This window comes from Tiliqua scincoides, chromosome 11 (genome assembly GCF_035046505.1).
Source record: "Tiliqua scincoides isolate rTilSci1 chromosome 11, rTilSci1.hap2, whole genome shotgun sequence".
NCBI classification, from domain to species: domain Eukaryota; kingdom Metazoa; phylum Chordata; class Lepidosauria; order Squamata; family Scincidae; genus Tiliqua; species Tiliqua scincoides.
The window spans coordinates 4,057,233-4,080,794 of record NC_089831.1 but is presented as its reverse complement, the minus strand read 5'-3'; the positions used below and the strand labels follow the sequence as shown (position 1 = coordinate 4,080,794).

The window sequence follows — 23,562 nt, the reverse complement described above, 5'->3', positions numbered from 1 at the left end:
ATATATATGCCATAATATATATATATTATATATATATGCCATAATATATATATGCCATAATATATATGCCAGATATATATGCCATAATATATATATATGCCAAATATATAAGTCCAGATATATAATGTCACTCTTGATACAAAAAGAAGTATGGGGCTAGTGAACCTGGTGTATTCCAGAGCAGTCCAGGCTTTTTTTTTTTTTTAAGAATCAAGTTTCTAGCCCTCAGCATGAAGTTCACAAGTGCTACTTCTACCTGTGCCACTGAGTATTGCATGCCCCTCTCTTCTCTGAACTGGGTTCAAGAGTAGGCGACCCAGGCCTGTTGAGCAGGCAACAGGCATACCTGCTCTTAAATTGTAAAATCTTCTATAAGGTAGGAGGAAATAAATTTTGCTTTGATGCAACTCAGATAAATTTAGATTGCAGATCTGTGTTGTGCCATTCTGTCAAAGCCAATAATGCAAAACAACACACAAAATAATACACAAATGAATAAAATGAAACAAATGCAATAATACAAAAGAAAAAGCGTTTCAAAAATGGAACAGATGGGGTGGGGGGGGAAGCTCTGTCAGTGCCCTTTTGTCAGAGCCTTCCTCTGTGGGTCTACTTGATAACAGGGAGCCGAACCAACCAAGGATGGAAACATCTTGGGGTGCAATAATGAGATGCAAAGTGACAGATGTATGGGCCAATGGGAAGGTTCTGTGCCAGTCCTATTAAAATGGACTCCAGCTGTGGTTGGCCCAGTTGATTCTGTGGGTATTAGTACCAAGAATTTGACTTCCCTTCCAGAAACAGAAACTCTCCAAGATGGGCATTGTGAAACTGTAAACCTTCCCTTTCCTTTCAGCGCTGTCTGACTGGCTGGGTATTGATGGCACTATCCAAGTATCACAAAATTATGATTTCAACACTGGGGTTTTGTGTGGTGACGGCCAAGTTTCTAGTCCTCATGGCTTTGGTGATAAAATGGGAATTAGAATAGATACTAAAGCAGAGGCACAGAAAGACAGAATGTGTCATGATTTTTACATATATAAAGGCCAGGGCTGGCCCATCCATGAGGTCAACTGAGGTGGGCACCTTAGGCAGCAGGTGTATTGGGAAAAAGAAGGAAGGGATGAAGCAGAAGGGGCAGTGTGAAAGAGATATTTGTGTGAAGCAGGAGCTCACCCCAGTGAGTTTTGGACTCTCCCACTTGTATGACCTAATGGCTTTCGAACTTGTGTCTCCATTTTGGAGGAATGTCCTTTGGGCTCTTCGCATTTTGAGCAAAGCCTTTATTATCCCTGCCCCCTCCAAAAAGAATTGCAAAGCCTACCTCCACTGTCTTCATTAAAAGATTAATATATCATTAACTTAATGAGCATAAGGAGCTGCTGCCTTTAGGTTAACAGCTTTGGGGGGGGGGTGTCTATGACCCTTTGAGCTAAATTTCTCACTCCTCCAACTGCCCTTGGCCAGGCTGCAGGGGCAGATGGAGGTGGCGTCTCTAGCACCCAGGTCCAACTGCATGGCGTCAGCCTGTAATCTTGGCCCTGGGTCATCTTTGTGTCTTTCTCCTCCAAGCTTTGGCAATGGCGGGAGGGGGGCAAGCTGGCACACAGGGGCAACGCAGATGGATTGGGACAGGAGCCAAGGGCCAAGAGGCAAAAGAAATAAGATTCCGGGAGATTCAAGGTGCGAAGCAAAGGAACCGAGAGTCGGTGAGCAGGTCTGATGTGCTGCCAAGGAACTTGGAGCAGGAGCTCCTGACTGCGGATCCCTTTAAGCTCAGCATTCCCAGAAGCCCGGCAATGATGTCATCACCATGCGCCTGGAAATGCAACTGAGCCTCTGTGTAGGGGCAGCGGCACGGATCCCTTGGGGAAATATTGCTCCTGACCAAAGAGGGCAGGCAAAATGAAAGGGTGATCTGTTCAGTCTGGACCACTTCTTGGGTAACAGTCTGCCTGTGTCTGCCACCTTGGCTGACAGGCTGAGAGAGCCCAAAGGCCCCAGATTTCAGAATGCACTGGGTCACTCTCCAGGCAAGCGGCAGGAAAGCTGTTCTGTTCATGTGTGTGTACCCAGGGAGGAGGGACAGAATAACTTGGCACATGCACAGAAGCCCTCGGCCCTACATGCCAGGGCATTTTTGTTAATGGAAAGGTGGATTGGCAACCACTTGTGCTTACATGTGCAGATCCCTAAAGCTGGTAGGGGCCCCCTTGGGATGCAGGGGCTATTGGGATTGGGGCAGTCTAGGCAGCTGCACATTGGCAAGGGGGAAGAGTTAGGGTAGTGGCCATGGCAGGCCCTTGAGTCGTTCTTTGGAGGAAGGGACTTCTGTGTGTTCAGCCACACAGGCTGGAGATCTGAGCCTACCTGAAGCGTCATGAGGTTACCTGCCTGAGGACCTGGAAGGGAGGGGACAGCCAGGGCCACTCGCTCTCCTGGTCCTGCGTTTGGTCTCCAGGCTTCTTATCCTTGATCGGACTGTCGGCAAGGAAGGGTGAAGAGCTGATGGAAGCATTGTGGTCTCTTGGAACTTGGCGTGTGGGTTTGGCCCGGGCTCACAAGAAGATGTTAATTAAGCTGGGAGTTGGGGCGAACCGCACGTTAATTAAATCCAAAGATGGGAGGAGCTAGGCTGGGCTGTGGACAGAAGCCGCTGGAGTTGGGGGGGGGAAGCAACTTAGCTTCTCTCTGTGTGTGTTTAACAAATTAAAATTCCAGGGTTCTATGCAAAGGGGGGCAGACCCAAGCACCAGACACCTATCCCCACCCAAGCACAGACCTGCTGTGACTTCATGCAGGCAACTTGGTCACAGGGAGGGGGGGCCTGATGCGTCTTCCCCACCAGTCAGCATGTGCATGTCGTGTGGCTACAGCCGGGTGTCCCAAGTTCGAATCCCCGCTTAACCAGGGCCAACTGGGTGGGGTTGGGCCAGTTGCTACCTCTTGGCCTGACCTACCTTGCAGGGTTGCTGGAAAGGTAAAAGGAAGGAGGACTGTACATGCTGCTCTGAGGAGCTTGGAGAAGGAGCAGAATGACAAGAAGCAACTAATGGCGGTTTCTTCCTCCCTTTGTGCAGGATTGGGAAGGGGAAAGGAAAAGCTGTAAACGGCTCATTTTCTTCACCACTTTTGAGTCTCTGATCAAAAATATTAACAAGGGAAAGCTGAACTGAAGGGGTGTCCTTGTCCTGAGTCAGTCTTCAAGAGAGATTTTTTCTTCTTTTTCTGTCCATATGTGTATATTCATATTTTTTCTTGGCAGTCTTGGAGATGGGGGGGGGGGAAGTGGATTTAAATTCACTGATGACACCCAGTGAAGAGGTATTGTCGCCGATGAGGACTGGAAAATTACCCAGGGTGAAATTGAATGACCTCATGAACTGGAGCAACAGAAGCGGGTGGAAAATAATAGGGCAGCGTGTTGGGAGATGCACTCGGGGACTGGTAATGAGCGCGCTCGGCTGAGGATACATCATCCAGAAATGACCGAACAGGGAAAGGGGGGGGGGCTGGCTTCATCTCAAGAGGACTCCTCCAGTGCAATTCGGCTGTAGCTCCAGTAGATATAATTCTTTGGTACTGGCTGTGACTGTGGAAGTATTAAAGCAGCTCATTCTTGGCTTGGCTTCTGCTGTGGTTGGAAATGGAAGAGATGCTCCCCAGAATCCTCTTCAGTGCTGTGGAAGATACCAAGTTCCTCCATGATACCAAGTTCATGCCCAGCAGTGTGTTACCTGACAACTACATCCCGAGCAGCCAGGGCCAGCCCAAGACTCCTTGCTGCTTCAGCCCTTGAACCCGAAACTGTCCTTTTTCTGGTCCATCCTTTTCATTTCCAAGGAATGGAGGAAGAGTGGAGGAGAGAAGAGTGGCGGACTGGAGTGGAAGGAGAAGTGTGGGGAAGAGAAGTGTGGTGGGCTAGAGTGTCTCAGTTCTAGCTCACCACTCTTCTCCTCCATTTCTCTCTTTTTTGGCCACAGGGAGGAGCAGAGGTGGGTGAAAGGAGGCAGGCTCTCTTACCAGAGGTGATAGCCTCTGTCAGCCTCGTGGACTAACTGGTCCTGCCAACCTTGTTTCTGGGGTCCCTGTGTGCTTTTTGGATTGCAAACAACTTCACTGGTATCCTAAAACCTCTTCTCTGACCAGCTGCAGTGAAGCTTCACTTGTCTCCTCTTGTCACTTGCAAATGACTAAGCACCATGCAATACTGAGCACCCCTGGGAACTGTTCATGAACTTGATGGTTTTCTTCTATCATGCAGCAATTCACATGCCCCAGGAAACTGCCCAAATTGCAGCTTTTTAGTTTCCTTTTTGTATAGATTTTTCTTGCGCATCATCAACACCGGCCCAATGTAGCCCTGAAACATCCAAGAAAACAGTTCAACCAATCCCCCCCCCCCAACCTGTTTTGTGAGGATGCCAGGATTTAATTTGTGCTCTTAGTACGTGGTGTTGATAACGAGGGTTGTTGCCGCTCATGGACAGCTCGTCTCAGAAGCGCTGCTGGCTGTAGGGACCCCCATCGTGCAACCACGGAAGCCACCACGACCCTTGAAAGAGACAGATTGAATTAATAAACAGCCAGGGTGTTTTGCTAATGGAAAAATTAGGGAAAGAAAAACATGCAAGATGGGGGAGGTAGAAGCCAGCTTCCTGACAGATTGCTGAGCCTGGATCATCATGCAACTAGGATATTTGTAGGCGAACAGGGAGGGGCTGTAGCTCAGCAATAGAGGTCCTGGCTTGCGTGCAGATGGTCCTGGGTTCAACCCCTGACATCTTTGAGAAGCAGAGAAAAATTCCTGAGAGATGCTGCCAGACATTGGTGGTAGCACTGAGCTAGATCTGGGGTCTCCAAACCCCAGCCCGCAGACCACACCCAGGCTCGTGGAGCATTTTATCCAGCCTGCGCTGTTCCTCATCCTCTTGGGGCTAAAAATAGCTCAAAAGATGCACTTCCCAGTATATACCTCATTCAGTATATTCCCAGTATATTCTCATTCACTTCCCAGTATGTACCTCATGGAAAGAAATTATTCGATTACATTGCATTACATCCAGCACCTCTAGTGGCTGAATGCAATACACATCCATGCTTTTTCCATCCTTTTTCAAAATCCATTCTCCCCTCTTCCTGTGCCTGTCAGTTTTGCCCTCTGCTCCCCTCCTCCTTCCACCCCCACCCACTTATTGTATTCAGTCAAACTCTCAGTACATCAGTTCTCTATGTATTTATTATGTATTTATTTTCCAGCCCTTGTGCTATAAAGTTTGAGGACCCCTGAGCTAGATGGAGCAGTAGTCTGACTCAGTGTGGCAGCGTCCTGCATTCCTTGACACCTGCTCAGGACCCAACTTGTCTTTACAGCAGCACTCAGTTCAATTTTAGAGTAAAATCAAGGAGATCCGATGGGGAGGGGTTTGAAACCAGACTGCAAAAGTCTTGGATGCATAATTGATATTAAAAAGTAGAGAGGAGGGTGAACCTCTTAAGCTTCCAGTTTCCCCCAAGTCTCAATTAAGCAGGAATCTGGCTTGAGCGGGCTTCCTTGCAATGGATTTCAACAAGCCCTTTGTATCCTGAAGGAATGCAGCATGTTTGATGGCAGCTTAGGTGGATTGTAGCAAGGCCACCCAGTTTTTTGATTGACTGGCTTGTCCCTACTGGAGCCAGGATGAAACCCTCTTGGTAGTGAAGCTTCCAGGTTTTCCAGTGGGTAGATCAGTCATTTGAGTTAACTGTGTACGTGCTGGAGTTTGGACACCTTAGAGCAGTGATTTTCAATCTTTTTTGTCTCATGGCACACTCACAAGGTACTAAAATTGTCAAGACACACTATCAGTTTTTTGACAATTGCCAAGGTACACCATGCTGTTGGTGGGGGCCTCACATCCCCCAATGGCCCTACTAATAAATGACCCTCCCCCAAACTCCTGTAGCACACCTGCAGATCATTTGCAGCACACGAGTGTGTCATGGCACAGTGGTTGAAAATGGCAGCCTTAGAGCCCCAGTGGAAGTTAAAGAGCATGGCATTCTGGGTTTGGGAAATATGTAGTGGTCAAGATGGAGCTCCTCTTTGTTTGGATTATTGTATCGGGTACATTAATTTGATGCATTGAGAGGGACATTTTGGTATGCATTGTGGCATTTTGGGATGATAAAAGGTGGAAGGCAGAGCGATGAGATTCATGCCAAACTGCCCCCCCCCAAAAGGAGGCATTTCTTACCCATGAAGAAATATATTCAATTGGGGTTTCTCTGTGTAGATTTCTGTGTGCTTGACCATTAACCCTCAATTGAGTTGAACAGCCCACATTGAAAATCATGGCAAAGGCAAGCATACCTGCAAGTGCTCTATCAGTCTCTGCAGTTGTGGGTTGCAAAGACTGCCCCCTCTTGTCCTACTTTGATGGGCTTGTGAGCTTATTGGTTGCTTAGATCCAAGGTCGACAAATCTTCAGTGCCTGAGGTGATTTGCAAGTGCTGACCCTCCCCCCCTTACCTGATACTGTGCTAGCCAGTGCTCTTCCTCCTTCCTGGATTTGGAAGAGGATGAGAGGGCTGCCACTCAAAGCATTCCTGGAAGTGGCAGACAAGTTTCTAGATCTCATGGTTGTCAGCCTGTTTTTATAAGGTGGTGGGTCTCCCAGTGGCTGCTAGTAGGAACTTTTGAGTTTCTCTGCCCTTTTTCTAGTGCCTATTTTGAAACAGCCAGTGTGTTATAGTGATTTGAGTATTGGGCTGTACTGTTCTGGGGTCACAATCCCTCCTGGGCCATGAAACTCACTGGTGGTCCCTGCGCCAATTGCGCTCTCTCTCTGCCTAGCCAACCAGTCAGAATTGTCATAAGTATGAAAGGAAAGGGATCCTGGGGAAAGGGTGTGATAGAAATGAATAGTCTCCTGCCCCTACTACTTGTCACCGTCTCAGGTGCTGCTGCTTTGTCCCCCCTTGAAGGGGGCAGAATGCTTTACCTGGCAGCCTGAAGGTTTTTGCATACATGGATCACTTCTGCCAGGGAGGGTTTGTCAATCATCAAATGTGACTTTTTTTTTAATTTGCTGCTGCTTATATAACTCAGAGAGTGCACTTTTCTTCAAGGCAAACCTGTGGAACTTGGTTTTCCCAAGCCCTGCCTGCTGTGCTGTGGCCAAATAGCCTTCCTCCCTGTTCTTTAAAATCCTGGAGTCTCACCTTGGGGTTGGCTCTGGTCTGGGCAGCTTTGGGCTCCTGAAAGTGTGTGGTCCCACCTGACCAGCCCTGGGCTGTCTGGCTTTCCTGAGACGACTGCCAGCATTGGCACAAACACCTGACAATGATCTCATTCTCTGTTTGCCACCAACAAACTCCCCCAGAGTCCTCCTTTTTTTTTCTGCCAACAGAGTGGCTCTCCCTGATGTCATCCTTTGCCATAGGGATGAGGGAGGGCCGTGGGGCAGCGCCTGGCACTCACCTCGCTCCCCTGTGTCCCCCGCATGTCTATTTTAGGCCCAAATGTGACATGGAAGCTGGTGGCTTTTTCATGTGCATGAGACTTGCGGCGCAGCTGCAGTCATGCCGCAAACTGTCACACACAACTTTTTCCATGCAGAATCTGGTCCCAGCTTCTGTTGAAATTTAAGAGGACAAGTATCTGGTTCAGGTGCAGGTGAGCTTTTTGATCAGAGAGCAAATGGGGGCATGGAAAGTTTTCCATTCTTACTCATTCTGTCTTGTTTATGGCCAGTTCTTTTAGCTCAGTGGTTCTCAAACCATTTAGCATCAGGACCCATCTGGCCTTACCAGACTTTAAAAAAAAAAAAAGGTGATCTAGAAAGAAATATTTATTTACAAGTAATATTTCATCTTTTTGCAAAAAATCTCCGTCCATTTTGCATAGTGAGGCAGTCCTAATGAATAGCCTCAAGGCTTCAGGGGCTTAGTTCTGTGACCCAGCCTTCACCTGCCCCCACGCCCTGACAGACTTGGAAAAAAACACACCTGGGGAAAAAAACTGGAAAAAAATGTTCAAACATTTATCTCCCTATATTAACACATGCTTGCAGACTGCACAAGCTCAGTTCCTTGCAAACTGCAGGAGCTCAGCTGTTAGAGAGCATCAGCGTGGGAATCGGTGTTGGAAAGTTGGGTAGGATTGGGCCCTAAGAGCAGATGGAGTCATTTTGGATAAATGCTTTAACTCTTACACGAAACCTACTTTGTTTCTGCAAACAAATAACACGGATGTGCGAGAATTTGGCTTCCCTGACCCTGGCTTTCCGGGTATCCCACAGTGCCACCTCTCTGTTTCCCTCCCCTAACCCCATGAACCTTGTGGTTTAATCCCTCAGCAGTCCTTGTTTCCAGCCAATATACAGCCCGTGTATGCAGAGACTTTCTGCCTTTCCTTCCCTGTTGTTTGTCACCTGTCCTTTTTCCTCTGTTTTCACTGCTGTCAAAACTTGAACATAAGAACTTAAAAGGACCATCTTTTCCGAAACACACTGCCCTGTCAATTAAGGCCATCTCTAAAAGGGGATTGGTCAGATTGTTGGAGAAGGAATGGGGGGCGGGCAGCAGCCAGATCACAAAGCTGCTGCCTCCTCCTCCTCCTCCTCCTCCTCGGACAACCCAGAACTGGCATGACCATGTCACACGACATCACAATGTTGTCTCCGCCTCGTGTTCCACTGCCCCCTGTGACACTGCTGCCTGGATGCAACCTCTATGTCCTCCTCCACTAGAAGTCAGGCAGGTGAATACTGGGCAGAGAGGGGTGGCACCCTAAGTACTAAAATTCCCTCCCTGCCTAGCAAAGTTCACCTGGTGCCATTGCTGGGGTCACTTAGGTGCCAGGCTCAGAGCTGATTATGTTTACTGAGCTTTTAATTTAACCAGTGTGTTTATATGGTATTATTAGTGTTGTCTTTTGTTGTTGTTAATGATTTTATTCCGCATGACTTTTCCATTTTAGTTTTGTTACAATTTTTTAATTGCTTTCGGGAAAAATGGGCAATATGTTTCTTTTAGAAATGGAAGCTCCTTGGGGCAGACAAAATGCTTTGTTTTAGGTTAACTCTGCAAAGCACCGTGCAGGATGGTGCTCCCTCTATTCACAGGGCTCCATCCTTGCTCTTTGTCCTTGTGGGGCTGATAGGGAACTTCTGAGTTTCTGCAGATACCGTCACTGCAAGCTTGGCAGCCCCACGTTCCCTCCCTCCTGTTCTTTGCAGGGCGGGAGTCTCCCCAAAATTGAGAGGGAGAGGTCAGAACAGAGTGTAATTGGGATAATAGTGGTAGGTGGAGCTGGAGAATGCAAGGGTGTCTCCGGAGAGCCAGTCCTGTGCGCAGAGGTTTTGGCTGGCTCTCGCTCCTTCCACTATTGCTTGCTTGTGGGCACCAGGAAGGTGGAGTTGGGCAGGCCCCCAGCCCGGCTCTGAATGAGTGCGTGCAGCCTTTGTTAATCCCTTCCCCTCCAGTGGTTTGTGTCAGCACATTCTGCTGATTCATGACAAAGCCACTGATTATAGGGCTGGGCTTTGTAATTGGCTCGGGTGTTGAGCTGTGCAAGGACCCGTCCTGTCCTGCCAGCTCTGCTTCAGAGGACTCGCTGAGAAACCAAAGTGCCCAAGTTGGCAAAACGGGGCTTCCTGCGTGTTTGCCCATGTGGGTCGGGGATGGCTGGGTGGGCAGGGTGCGGGTGTTCCTTTGTTGGTAGACTTTGGTGGCAGTCAGGCGTGGCTCTTTGCAGTGATCTCCCTGGGGTATCTTGCATCGCTTCATGCAAAAATATCCCTGGTGAAGGAAGGCAGAAAGTGGGGAATGCACTTTGGGCCCAGTCCTGTCCAACTTTCCAGCGCTGTTGCAGCTGCGCCCATGGGGTGTGCACCACATCGTGTGGTGGCAGTCAAGGAGGCCTCCTTAAGGTAATGGAATGTTTGTTCCCTTACTCTGGGGCTGCATTGCATCAGTACTAAAAAGTTGGATCGGATCGGGCCCTTGATTGCCCAGAATTTTCCAGGAATCCCAGGGATGCTTTGGAGACTTAGCTCTCCTTTCTGAGAAAGGGAGGACCAGCTGGCTGATCTTCCGTGATCGGCTGTCCCCTGCACTGCGCAACCACTGAGAGTATTGGGCGTGTGTCAGGGTGTCTTCAAGATAGCAATGGCCTGGCCCTATGATTGACATGACACGCGGCCTGGAATTGTTTGCAACATGCTGCTCCAACGTGACTTTGTTTCCAGCACAAAAAACCAAACTGTTGGATCAGGCCAACATTACATCTGACCTAGTGTTCCACCTCCAGCTATGGCCTGCAAGAAGTTTACAAGCCAAACACTCAGGCAACGACTGTCATCTCCCATTGGTTTACAGGCACTGATAGTTGAATGAACTGCCATGGCTATTAGTAGACTGAAATAAAGACTGTTTTACATTATGTGGGGGGAAAACTCTTCTTTTGAGCATGTGCAGAATGCTTGGCTGCATCACCAAAGTGATAGTGAAAGGGGCCACCAGAAGCAGATATTGCTGTACAGGTAATGTGGGAATGGACTGAGATATCATTGGGTAAGATGCTGTTTCTCAGGCACAGCCCCCCACCTGCCACATGAGGCTGACCTACCTTGTAAGACTGTTGTGAGGATTGTAAGGAGATAATGGAGTGCGAAGTACTTTGAATGTGCAGAAGTGAGAGAGAAGCAGGTATCTTGGAGACTTTTCCTAGTGCTGCTGATAACTCCATTTCCTGGCCTGATAACTGCAAAAATCTGCTGGTGTATGTTTTGGCAAAGCTTGGATACCTTGTTGTGTTTCATAAAAGCATTTTTGTAATTGAATTTGAGCAGGGTTGGAGTGAGGCCCAGACAATCAAATCCAAGACTGTTTCTACCTGTGCTAGCCCTTGGGAAAAATAGATTTCAATGACTTATGGCCCAGTTCTGAGTGGCCTGGGTGCCTGGAGGGTGCCAAAGGCAGATGGAGGAGGTGGCAACAGAACACAAACTTTGAGAGGTGCATCGAACAAGAGACATTGGGTCTTTTTTCCTCTTCTTTGGGAGCCCTTCCCACTGTCCTGATCACAAGCCTGTTCCGTGGTGAGAGAATAGCACTCTGTACATGCTTAGGAGCTCTTTTTTTCTTTTTTCATTAAATTTCAGGTTTATGGGATTTCTTCTCTTCCTTTTGGTAGACTTTTCCCTCCTCCAACTGCAAAACTAATTCACAGATAAGGACATACATTAAAGAACAGAATGTTTCTGAGCATGTACCAAGCCTGGGGACTTGCTTTCAGAGTTAGAATGGAAATCTCAGTCCTCTCTCACCACTCTTGGTTCCTCTTCCCCACCCTACCCCATTTTTCTTCTTTTTTTCCAGCAGCATGTCTTTTTGGGATGGGCAGAATTGGAACTCGGATCTTTGCAAAACATCCGGAGTTCTACTGGTAAATCTCAAGCTTCCTTCTGCCTGCTACAGACCTATTCTGACTTGCAACGGAGTCTCTTGCCAAGACTTCAGGCAACAATCTGTCCCGTCAATTGTTACCTGAGCAGTAGCAGACCTGCCCTCAAGATACCCCGGGTCAAAGGTGTGTGATGGCACCACCCCACAAAGCCGCCCCTCCCTAACCTAACAAACAATGGAGCTTCACATGGCTCCAGGACCGACCGGGGAAGCCATCTGAGGCTTCCCTGCGATCTTAAACTATATGTCCGAGATATTCTGACTGCGTTGAGAGCCTCAGAAGGCTTCCCACGCAGTTCTAGAGATGCACGCTCAGGGCATTTGCCCCATTTGCTTAATGGCAGGTCTGCTGCTGCACCTGAGATAGAACCCGGTACCTCCTGCGTGGAAGCCATGTGCTCTCCCACTCGACTGTGACCCCTTCCCTAAAAGCAGATGTGGCACAACTGCCATCTTCCCTCTCTTGGACCTGGGGTTCTTTGTGCTTAAAGAGAGGGGGTTCTCATCTCTGCCTGTTGGGTTAATACAGCAAGTTTCAACCTGTGTGCCATGGCACACTGATGTGCTGCAAATGATCCACACAGGTGTGGCACAGGTGTTTGGGGGAGGGTCATTTATTAGTAGAACCACTGAAGTATGTGAGCCCCCCTCTGACAGTGCATTGTGACTTGTCCATTGTCAAAAAAACTGATGGTGTACTCTGAAAATTTTTAGTGCTTTGAGATTGAAAATTGCTGGGTTAACAGACAGGCTAGCAAGCTGCAGTTGGCCTGTGCTTGTCTTCTCCAGAACTGCAGCTAGGGTAGGGTGACAGGGACAACTCCCATGGGCGCAGCCTGGCACAGACCGGGCGTCATAGATCAGGCTGCATGACAGTTATTAAAACTGTTAAATGACATCTTTTATTTTTTTTCTCATCTCTGGATGAGATGCCAGATACTGTCAGGCTCCGAGGCTCTCGAGAATGGCACCGTTGCCATTTCCCATCAGCCCCTCTGCCTGCAGCCTGGCGCAGCACAGCACATTCAGGCCCTGACCACGGCTGGCATGGCAAGTGGAAAATGGCAGGCGCAGACTTTGGAGCGTGGTGGTTGATGCATTTTTCTGCCCTGTTGCCCTGATCTTGGAAGTTTAGCTGTCAGTTCCCTTAAAGATTCCTGGGAGCTTTTAAGTTGCTCCGGTGCCCATTTGAGAGGTGTGTGTGTAAGAATTGGGAACTTGCTTCAAATGCAGGATTGACTAATGATTTTTGCTCTCAGAGCAGTGGTCTTCAACCTTTTTTGTGCCACAACATAAATAAATGTGAGACTGGGGGTCCACCACCAATCCTGCCCCTGGGGATCCAATCCACCAATTCCCTGCCCCAATTGCCCCATTTCCCCCTCCCTCTTGTGTCTTCACAACCCTGTGAGGTACCAGCCTGAGTAGGGGCAGTCTTAGGAGCTGCGGGGCAAGACAGCGAGAGGAGGCTGTGCAGGATTGTATCAAGAACTCAGTTTTGATAAGGCAGTCCTGCTATTGGATTGGATCCAAGCCCTCTTTTGCACAGGCTTTGAAAGGGTGCCGCAACCCCCCCCCCCAAATGAGGCTTGGCAACCCCATTGGGATCTTGACCCACAGGTTGAAGAACTCTACTCTAGATGGAGGAAATAGGAAGAGGGTGTGGCGATGAAAGAAAAATTCTCAGTTTCCTGTAACTTCACATTTTGACCTGACTGAACTGTACCTCCCTGAGTAGGACCAGGTGCATACAACCCCTGTCTTGGGGGTGAATTCTGCCCTCTGTGCCCCTTCAGTAGCTTCTTCCACTGAGATTTCTGTGTTGGCCTCCCCTTTTTCACTGGATACCTCTTCCTAAAAGCTTGGGGAGGCTCCCTTCCCTCCGCCTCCCCCCTTCCTGGGGAGGGAGAAAGGGCTGATTGAAGCCAGACTCTGTCTCTTTTGATCAGCCATCGAGTTTCAGCAGCTTCTGCTCTGCTCCAGGGCCTAATTGGTCCCAGATGCCTGACCTCTGCAGGCTCTCTGGGTGCTGGGCAACTGTGCAGAGGCTGGATGCGGAAACCAGGGCCTCCAAATGTGTGGAAAGCTCTCCAAGGAGGCTGAGCTGAGCTGGGGGTGGGGTGGGGTGGGGGGCAGATGATGGCAGTCACTACTGCCAAGTTAGGGTTGCTGGGATGGGCTGTCCCATTTGGAAAGGGCTTGATCTGGAGCGCAGTGCGTTTTTCTGCAAGGTGGTACTTGTGGTCTGACAAAGGGGAACCCACAGCTCAGCATTCTGGGCATGCAAGCGCATGTGCTCACATCCAGCTGCTCAGTTTGCATTGTACTGGGATGGATGCGTCTGTCTCAGAGGCAAACAGCATGTCCTAAGCTTTGACACCTGGGTGCAAAGGGCCTCATTGTCTTGCAATCTCTGGGCTATGTCTGCCATATTTAACCCTTCCGGATGGCTTGGAAATGCTGCATACATGTGGGGGTACATGTGCCTTCTCTTTCTAGGGAGGGACTTTCAAATGCCTCCCTTTCAGAAGTCTTCAGGAGTTGATCTGTTTGGGGCTATGAGTGTGCCGGATTTTGCTTTCCTAGTCAGCATGGTCACTTTAAATCAATGGTTCCCAAACTTACTGGGGTCACGGCCACAGCCTCTTCGTCCTGACTCAACCATCTTGGATCATGGCACCCAAATCTCACATGATCCAAGATTGCGGTGCCCAAATCTCGCAAGATCTCATTAGATTTGGGTGCCACATGGGATCCTGCACAATTGGCAGCACAGTAGAAGGGGCCACTAGGGAATCCCACAGCATTCCTGTGAGTGTGCCATGGCATGTGAGGGCACTGAGATGCACACTTTGGTGACCTCTGCCTTAAATGCTTTGAAGTGCTTGGGAATGCCTTCTTTTGAGGGAGAAGCGTCTTTAATATCCCTCTGACCACAGTGTGTTTGAACTACACGTGTACCAAGCTCTGGGCTTCTCAGTGGCCTGAAAGTTTCTTTTAGGGGAGGGAAAGAAACAGCCCATGCTAAGCCAAAGCACTTAGAGAACGCTCTCCAAGTAGAGAACGCTCCTGTTCATTCCACCATGTGCACAGAAGGCACTTCTGGTTTTCAGAACCGATGCTTGGTGAGGATCTGAGAGTATCGCATGTGGTCTGCTTTAAGTCCCTGTTTTTGAGGAGGGAGTGTTTCCTAGTCATTGAGGCCTTGGCAGGTTGGAAGGGGCTCTTGGCTAGTGGCATCACTATTGGGGAGCAGGAGGTACATTGCCATTGAGGAGGTGTTACAGAGGCCTCCAAAAGGCACTTCTGGTTTTCACTGTTCACCCCCAGATAGGCATGGTACCCAGTGCCTCCTGGGCCTTGTATGGTGGTGTTAAAAAAGCTTTTGGGGTGGGTATTATGGGGCTGTTAACAATTTTTGTGCACTCCAAGGGCCAGATGCCTTAGCTACACCACTGCTCTTGGCAAAGTGCCCTTCAATTGATCCCTTTCTACGTTGGTGGGTCCCCCAAAGTTCATAGGGTTTTGATGGTGGCAGTCAGGGAGCCCCTCTTGATGGGTGCTGGTCACCATTTTTTCCTTCAGTGCCCCTGATGTGCCATTCAGTTCCAGGGCAGTATGGGTCACAAAATGGCCGTTGCCAGTGGCTGAGCCCAGTCCTCTCCAGGGTGGGCCCTAAGGACAGGCGGGGGCAGACATCTGCATCGATCTCTACTGGGCCATTGGAGTCTGACAGCTGTCCAAGGGCGCAACCTGTTGACTGCCAGGCCTGTACCTTGAATAAATGATGGAGAGATTTTGCCTGGCTCCGTTTGGCTTTTGCGGCTAGTTGCTTATAGGCCAAGAGCTATTGTGGTCATCTAGGCTAGTGGCTATTGCCAGTAGTGGCTCCCAGCTTACAATGGCTTTTATCGCATTGCTTTAGCTCTCTTAAACCAGTGGTCATCAACCTTTTGTGTGCCATGACCTAAATAAATAAATAAGAGACTGGGGACTCCAGCCCCCTCCCTGGACCCAGTCTGCCCACTCCCCAGCCGCTGCCACCATTTGCCTCATTTCCTCTAGTGTCTTCACAACCACCCTGTGAAGTAGCAGCCTGAGCAGGGGCTGCCTTTGGAGCTGTGGGGCAAGACAGTGAGAAAAGGCCATGCAGGATTATCTCAAGAAATCAGTTTTGATCAGGCAGCCCCATGTTTGGACTGGATCCCTGCCCTCTCTTGCATAGGCTGAAAAAGGTTTCCACAACCCCCCAAACAAGACTTTGTGACTCCATTGTTGTTGCGACCCACAGGTTGAAGGCAGGTTAAACCTGCCTGCCCCAGATCTGCCACCTGTCCCAGGACTGAACACAATTTATTTCCTTGGGATGGGGGACTGTATCCAAGGCAAGCACCATCCTTCTTTGCTTGGTGGATGGTTACTGGAGTCACTGCAATCTGTTTGAGCACCCCTGCCCTCCTCCTGCCACCCCCTCTGGTCTCCCTTTCATTTCAGTTTCCAACTGATCACAGCAGGGTGATGAGCATGATATGAGATCATCCAGCCCTCCCCCCCTCACCCCTGGACAGAGGCTGCCTTTTTTTTCTGCTTTGCCATGAAAACAGCTGTTCTCTCTCCTGGCCTGGCTCTGTGGCTTCCGGTGGCTTATATAGATTCTAATTTGCTAATCACTGAGTGGTGCAGGGGGAACAGTTGTTGGTGAGATTAACCCTCCCTGTGCCGGTGCAGCACAGAGATGTCTTGGGGGGGGGGGGTGAGAATCAGGGAGGCAACTGATGGTGGTGAAAGGGTTGTGTCTGGGAGGGAAACCCACCCACCCAGTTGTTTCTGGTGCGGTGCTGCACAGCTGTCTCTCCCAACAGTCTCTCTTTCAGGCAGCCTTGTCACCCAGGGGTTAAAGCCTTGCATCTGGGTGACTGACTGTTCCTAGACCTTAATCCCCCACTGCTGATCTGCCTGCTTCCTCCCCCCCCCCATCCTGTGACCCGAAGCTCTTAGCTGTCCCTAATGCTTAGGAAGTGAGAGAGGGTTAATGAGTACTGTTGGGAGTCCGCTGTGTGTGCACATTTCAACTGAGCCCCAAGGAGACAGGCGACCTCCGACACCATTGAGCAATCCTGCCAAGCATCTGGTTCCTGGAAATCTGGCAGACATCAGGAGCCTGTGTGGCATGGCAAAATCCTGATTTACAAGCCACTATTTGCCAGCGCCAGAGCCTGGCTGTGAAAAAATGAGTCTTATGGCGCAAGTTCCACAAAGTCCTGTATATAAAAATGGAAGGCAAGTCTGTTGTCTTGACTGCTTCCTGTTCCAGGCCAGCCCCTTGTTGGCTATTTTTTCTGATCAACTTGTACTTCTGTTTTTGGGACTTGAAGAGTCCTTCATATCTTTTTGTAAGAAGGAACCAAGGTGCCATTGATCTAGTGGGGTTAACAGGCCTTGCAGAATTCTCTAAGCTTGCAGTCCCTTGTGATGTTCAGAACAACCCAGAGTGAACTTGCTTTTCTTTAACGTTCTCCAGTTTTTGAGAGTTGCTTCCCTCTTTATAAATCCGGTCGTGCCGATTTCCTATTTTTTCCGTGTAGGGTTTCTTGCAAAGTTCAGTGTTAAGAGTTTCAGATTTCAAGAGGACAGTTTGTTCCAGATTGCAAAGTCCCAGGAAAAGCGTGAAACTGGAGATTACTCTGGCAGCATTTGTAGGCCTGGGAGGACTTTGTTGTGTAGGCACTGTTTTGTAACGCTGCTGGGTTTTAGTCTTCCTTTGGAGAAGAAAAAGTTGTTTCATCTTATTGGTCTAAGCAGTCCACTTTTGGGGGTTCTAACCCAAGAAAAGTCCTGCTGGATCAGATTGAAGGGGGTGGAAGCGATCCTCTTTCCCCCTGAGGCCCATCAGCTGCCTCTGGAAGCCCACAAACAAGAGAAAAAGACTGGCCCCCTCTCCCACTACTGCACCCCTGCAACTTATATTCAGAGGCGCACGACTGTTGAATCCACAGGTTGCGCATAGCCGTCAAGACTAGTGGCTACCAGTTGATCTGCCCCTGCATGAATTTGGGCCATTCCTCTTTTAAAAGCTGTTCACGTCAGTGGCCACCACCATATCTTGTGAAAATGAGTGCCACAGGCTAATGATTTGTGAAGAACTGCCTCCTTTTGTCTGTCCTAAATCTCCAGTCAAGAGGTTTTATTGGATCCCCACCACCACCAGTAGTGTAAGAGAGGGAGAAAAGCTTCTCTCTCCCCACCCTATGCATAATTTTATACTTCCCAATCCTGGAGCCAGCTTACAGTACAATCCTAGGCATGTATACTTGGAGGTGAGTTCCACTGTGCTCAATGGAAGTTACTCCCAGGAAAGTGTGCTTAGGATTGTAGCCTAAGGGCCCAATCCTATCCAATTTTCCAGTGCTGCTGTTCCAGTGGGGTCTGCACTGCTTCCTGTGTTGGGGAGGCAGTCACAAAGGTCTCCTCAAGGTATGGGAACATTTGTTCCCTTACCTTGGGGCTGCATTGCAGCTGCACTAGTGCTGGAAAGTTGGATAGGATTGGGCCCTTAGTTGCTTTTTTTCCAAATAAAACTCCCCAAGTATTTCCTTGTAAGGAAGGTCCTCCAAGCCCCAATCATTTTGGTTGTCCTTTTTTTCTGCACCTTTTCCAGTCTGACAGTTCCTTTTTGAGACGTGGCGAGCAGAACTGTACAGCGTGTGCCAAATGTGTCCATTGACTTTATAGACCATTAGGAAGATTCTGTAGCTGGAATGCTGCAGATGGAGATATCGGTCTAGCAGTATCATTTACCTTCTGCCCTAAACCCGCAGAATGCAAGAGCTGGGACACATTTGCTGCTAGTTGGAGTTGCTGTTCAGAGATTGCGGCTGCTATCATTTTTTTTTTTTCTGGAGACATATGCTGGAGAGTTGGCAGAGTATGAATGCACAGTTTCGGGGGGGATGAGAGAGGAGGGGTGCTGTGCTTCTCCGAAGTGCAAGGCCAGGCAGAGGAGAGATTAATGATGTCCCTGGAAGTTATGTTGCCCGTGCATTATCCAACGAGGGGCTGGAGACAGCTTGTGCAGAAGAAAAGGAGACGGAAGAGTTGCTTCGGCTAGCCTTAAAAATGGTCATTTCATTTGTTTAAAAAAATGTGTATATTCGAACATTTTGAGTGTTGGAAGAGTTGGGACAGACAAAAGAAAATATTGTTTACTCAGTCTGTGGAACTCCTTGCCACAGGATGTGGTGGTGGCATCTGGCCTAGATGCCTTTAAGGGATTGGACAAGCTTCTGGAAGAAAAGTCCATCACAGGTTACAAGCCATGATGTGCATGTGCAACCTCCTGATTTTAGAAGTGGGTTACCTCAGAATGCAAGATGCAAGGGAGGGCACCATGATGCGGGTCTCTTGTCTTATGTGCTCCTTGGAGCATATGGTGGGCCACTGTGAGATACAGGAAGCTGGACTAGATGCCTATCTAGTGGCCTATGACCTGATCCAATAGGTCTGTTCTTATGTTCATTTTAAATTTGGGAAGCAAATCTCTGAAGCGGGATACGGTGCATGTAAATACAACCAAAATTAATTAATTTTTTTTTTTTTAAAGAGAGGGCAACAGTTGAAAATCAGGTTCTTATAACAGTGGGTCAGAAAGAACAGCTGTGTCAGTACTGGACTTACACAAACAAAAACCAGCTCTAAATGGGGCAATGAGACTTTCTCTGCCAAAGTCCACAACACCTTATTTGTAGCTTTAAAAAATGTGTTAAGTTCAGGCAAATCAAAATGTCTTGACCCAGTGCCTGAGATGTCACAGAGAAAGCAGGGAGGGTATTCTTTCTCTGGGAAGGATATTCTGTGATTTGAGGCATCAAAAATCTGTCTTAAATCATTGCCTCCCTTGCCAAAAATCTGCCCTGGATAGTTTTTTTTAAGTCCCAGATAGGTAGTTGAATGGAGAAACATATGTTTGAATGGTGGTGTCATGGGATAGGAGAAGAGAATGTCTCCATCTTGTGACACCTTCTGCCCTCCTTGTTGCAGAACTGAAGGACGTGACCAAACGATTCTCAAAGATGGGGGTGTCCAACTACACAACGCTGACATTGGAAGACTCCGGAGGGCTGCTGTATGTCGGGGCCCGGGAAGCCATTTTTGCCCTCCGCACCAGCAACATGGAGCTTGAGGAAGCGGTAAGTTGGCAAGGGCCAGACTGGGTAGCAGGATAAGTCAGTGGTGTGGACACAAGAAGAGCCCCACTGGACCATGTCAATATCCTGCCTCCAACAGGATATTAGCTGGAAAGCCCATATGGAGGGCATGGTAGTGGTAGCCCTCCTCTGTTCCATATCCCCAGCACCTGATGTTCAGAGAGAGTCCACCTCTCTACATGGAGGTTCTGTTTAGTTATTTCAGCAAATGGCTGTTGTTAGTTCTGTCTGGAGGGGGAACCAGCAACTAGGGTTCCACCTGGTTGGCCCTGTTGTGGGACAAGATCTCAGGTGCTGCTAAGGGTGTGAATGTGATTTATGGGGGCCCAGCAAACTGGAAGTGCCATTTGCATCCGGGAGGTCCTCTGAAGCCCCCCCTACCACAGATATTCAAATCCGTGGATGCCAAGCCCACGGGTAAGGAAGACCCACTGTACTGTGATGAAAAGCAGGGGCAGATTCTCCATCCCTGGCACCAAAATGTCTTTGGCTCATCCCAGCCTCAAAGGCATTTACAAGAGGTGTGTTGGAGGTAAGGGAGAATCTTGTGGGGTGGTGGTAGTTGGATCAAGGAGAAGATTTTTAGTTTTTGGTGTCTTTTAAGTCCTCTGCCTCTTCGAGACCTAAGTCCTTTGGCCCCAACTCCCAGGGCTGAGCTGGCTTTTTGTACCACTGCCACCCAAGCCTCTGTTATCACAGAGCAGTTGGGGCACAGGTGGGGCAGTTGATGGGATCAGTGATGAAGGGCAGTTTTTCTTGGCAGATCTCCTGGGAGGCTCCAGCAGAGAAGAAAGCTGAATGTATCCAGAAAGGCAAAAGCAACCAGGTAAGCCCAGCCGCTGCCAGCTCTTTGCTCTTGGTCCTCTCTTTTCTTGCCCAGGGCAGTGGCAATCCTTGTTCTTCTGCATGAAAGCCCCTACCCAGGCTGATTGGGAGACAGGATCTTGAATGGGATTATGCAGTTGATCGGCTAAGAACTGGTTGGCAGTGGCATAGCTAGAGGGGGTGCAAAGCATTGCGTTTTGTAGGGATCCTCACCCTCTCTTCGAGCAAGCAGCCTCTCCCCCTCCTCTTCAGTGCCACTCCAGGGGGTGGGAACATCATCAGAGGCAAGCACCTGGCTCTGGAGAGGAGAGGAGAGATTTCTCATTTTCATAAATTTTGCATAAAATGTCTTACTTTTGCTAATCCTGGAGAAGACTTAAAAACCATGGGGAGCAATGAAACTGGCCTCTTGATCCACTGGATCGCTTCCTTAACCTTTCCTCCTGGCTCCTGAATTCTTGCAGTCATTCTGTGCATTTTCAAGCGCTGAGGACTAGAAACTTGATTTTAAAGACAGCCAAATTTGTTAGAATGCTGAGTGCATGAACACTGCAAACATGAAATACAAGCTACCTGGACACAGATCCTGACTATAATATCAAGCTTTTTTCTCTGTCTCCCCTCTCCGCAGACCGACTGCTTCAATTACATCCGCTTCCTGCAGACCTACAATAGCTCTCACATGTACACCTGTGGCACTTATGCCTTCCAGCCCAAATGTGCCTACATTGTAAGTATGCCAGGAAGTTGCCTTGTGCATGAGGGTGAATGCATGTTAATTCACATTGAGAGCATCTTTTATTGCTGGAAGCTGACTCAGTCTTATTGTTGTTCTCTCTTGCAGGACCTGGCTACGTTCTCCCTTGACAGGTTGTCCCTTGAAGATGGCAAAGGGAAATGTCCCTATGACCCAGCCAAGGGGCACACAGGCCTTATTGTGGGTAAGTGACAACCAGGGCTGTCTTCTTTCAGCACCGAGGAATGGGCAGAGCCCCTTGAAATGAATTTAGGAGTACTTCAGTTGTCAAGGGGGGGTAGAACCAACTTCTGCAAGAGTGTTCCTGCTCAGTTGCCTGGGGGCTATCTTTTACTCACCATAGGCAAACTCTGTGTATTGCCTGGACTTTGGTGCTTCCACAAGCTATTTATTTATTTAAAAGTGTTTTTTTCCTGGCACTTTGAAAGGCATTCAGTTTGGAGCATGACATAAAATCATACAAGCGAGATCAATTAAAAACCCAAACGCCAAGAAATAGATGGCAGTTGCAAGTTGGAACATGAAACAGTGTGAAGCTGTGAACCCAAGAACCAGACCCCAACCCAAATGACCAGTGGAAGGGGGTTGGCTGTCCAAAAGACTGTGATGGGGGGGGGGCACTTGGGGAAGTGAACTCAGTGTGGCAGTGGAAAAAAGCTCCGTCCAGAGTCTCCATCATCCGTGGCCAGCAAGGGAACCTGGAGCAGGTCTGGGCCAGCAAGGGAACCTAAAAAGGCAGAGAGATTCACATAAGATGACCCTTCAGATCCACTTGAAGCAAGCCACGTAAGGCTTCGGTGGTCAAGACCAACCACTTGAATTAGACCCAGAAGCAGAACTGGAGCTGATGTAGACCAAGAGAATTGTGGTTACATTTTTCACAAGCTGAGTTTTTAATTGCAGTCTGGCATCGGTGTTCTCTGCCAACAGCAGCTTCCAAACATTCTCCAAGGGCAGCCTGGCCAACCCCTTTCTCCTTTGCCCGTTTCAGATGGAGAGCTCTATTCAGCGACGTTGAACACCTTCCTCGGAACCGAGCCAGTGATTCTGCGCAACCTCGGCCTCCACTATGCCATCAAGACAGAGGAGCTGACCACCTGGCTCAACGGTGAGATGCAGCATGAGGCAAAGAGTTAGCTCTCTGGCTTGGAGATGCTCTGGCCCACCTCTCTTTCTTGCTCCTTGTTTTCTATTTTGCTCTGCCTTTTTCTCCCAGTCTGAGGAACAGCAATGAGGGCAAGTGTTCAGAGGTGGACACCTCTCGCCAATCTGCCGCCTGAGGCAACTGCCTTAATTGGCCTCATAGATGGGTCGGCCCTGACTATCACCCCATGCTTCTGTACTCTGAGTATGTAATTTGGATTAAGTCCTCCCTTCGTCCACCCATGAGCACATACTGAAAAACTGGAAAAGAGAGAATAACCAGCTCTCTTTCGTATAGAGAGCTTGGCTATATGCTTGAGCTCTGAGAGAGAAGAATATATGAAATTCTGTGTGCTGAGTCAGATCATTTGTCCAGCATTTTCTCCTCTGCTTGGCTGAGATTTCAGATAAGGGATCTCTCCTCCCTTAGATTTGTGACTTGGGGGGTTACAGGGATTGAACCCAAGACCTTCTACATACAACATACGTGTACGTGTATGTGTTCTAGGCTGCTTTTAGTTTGTTCTGAGTGAATGGTCACAGTCGCACAAGTGGATTGCTGTGTCTTTCATCTTCATTTACCAAGTGGGTCCTTGGTATCCATGGGGAATCCATTCCAGGACCCCCTGTGGCTACCGAATTCTGCAGATAATTAAATCCTGGGTGGAGGGGTCCTTAGACGACCTCCTGGATGCAAACAGAAGTGCCTTCCAGTCACATCTGGGAGGCCTTCTGTGGTACAGGGAGGCACTTCTCGTCGCCTCTAGGTGGTCCTCTCAGTTCCCTCCAGCCACAGGCTCAGCGTCCACGGATATTTAAATCTGCAGATGCCTGGCCTGCCATAAGAAGGGTCCGCTGTAAACGTATTTTATTTACTTTGCTGTTGTGATTATATTTTTTAAAAATCAAACAGGCCACTTTTGAGGAGAGGGCATCTCTAAATGGGGCTGGAAGGTGGGGTATAATTTTTAAAGAAATCTTCTTTGTCTCCGTTAGTTGAAAATTTAGACAGCAGAGACTCCAATGGGAAGAGGAAACTGGCGGGGGTAGAACTCCCACATAGTGGGAAGGAGGAACCCCTGGCTGCTTTTTCTGTCTGGCATTTATTTATTAGCAGCTAATTTTCATTAGGAGTTGGAGGGGGAAGGAACAAGGAAAATTAGCTATCGAGGGGAGTGT

General features: G+C 48.8%; 1 protein-coding gene across 2 annotated transcripts in view; it reads left to right on the top strand.

Annotated features, from left to right (window-relative positions):
- Window positions 1–23,562, top strand: part of SEMA4C (semaphorin 4C) — a 57,759-nt gene that overhangs the window by 23,134 nt on the left and 11,063 nt on the right. For both annotated transcript variants that reach the window (XM_066639356.1, XM_066639357.1), the window contains exons 3-7: window positions 19,492–19,640; window positions 20,422–20,484; window positions 21,115–21,213; window positions 21,328–21,424; window positions 22,232–22,348. In XM_066639356.1, coding sequence (XP_066495453.1) covers window positions 19,492–19,640; window positions 20,422–20,484; window positions 21,115–21,213; window positions 21,328–21,424; window positions 22,232–22,348 — 525 coding nt within the window. The remainder of the gene's footprint in view (window positions 1–19,491; window positions 19,641–20,421; window positions 20,485–21,114; window positions 21,214–21,327; window positions 21,425–22,231; window positions 22,349–23,562) is intronic.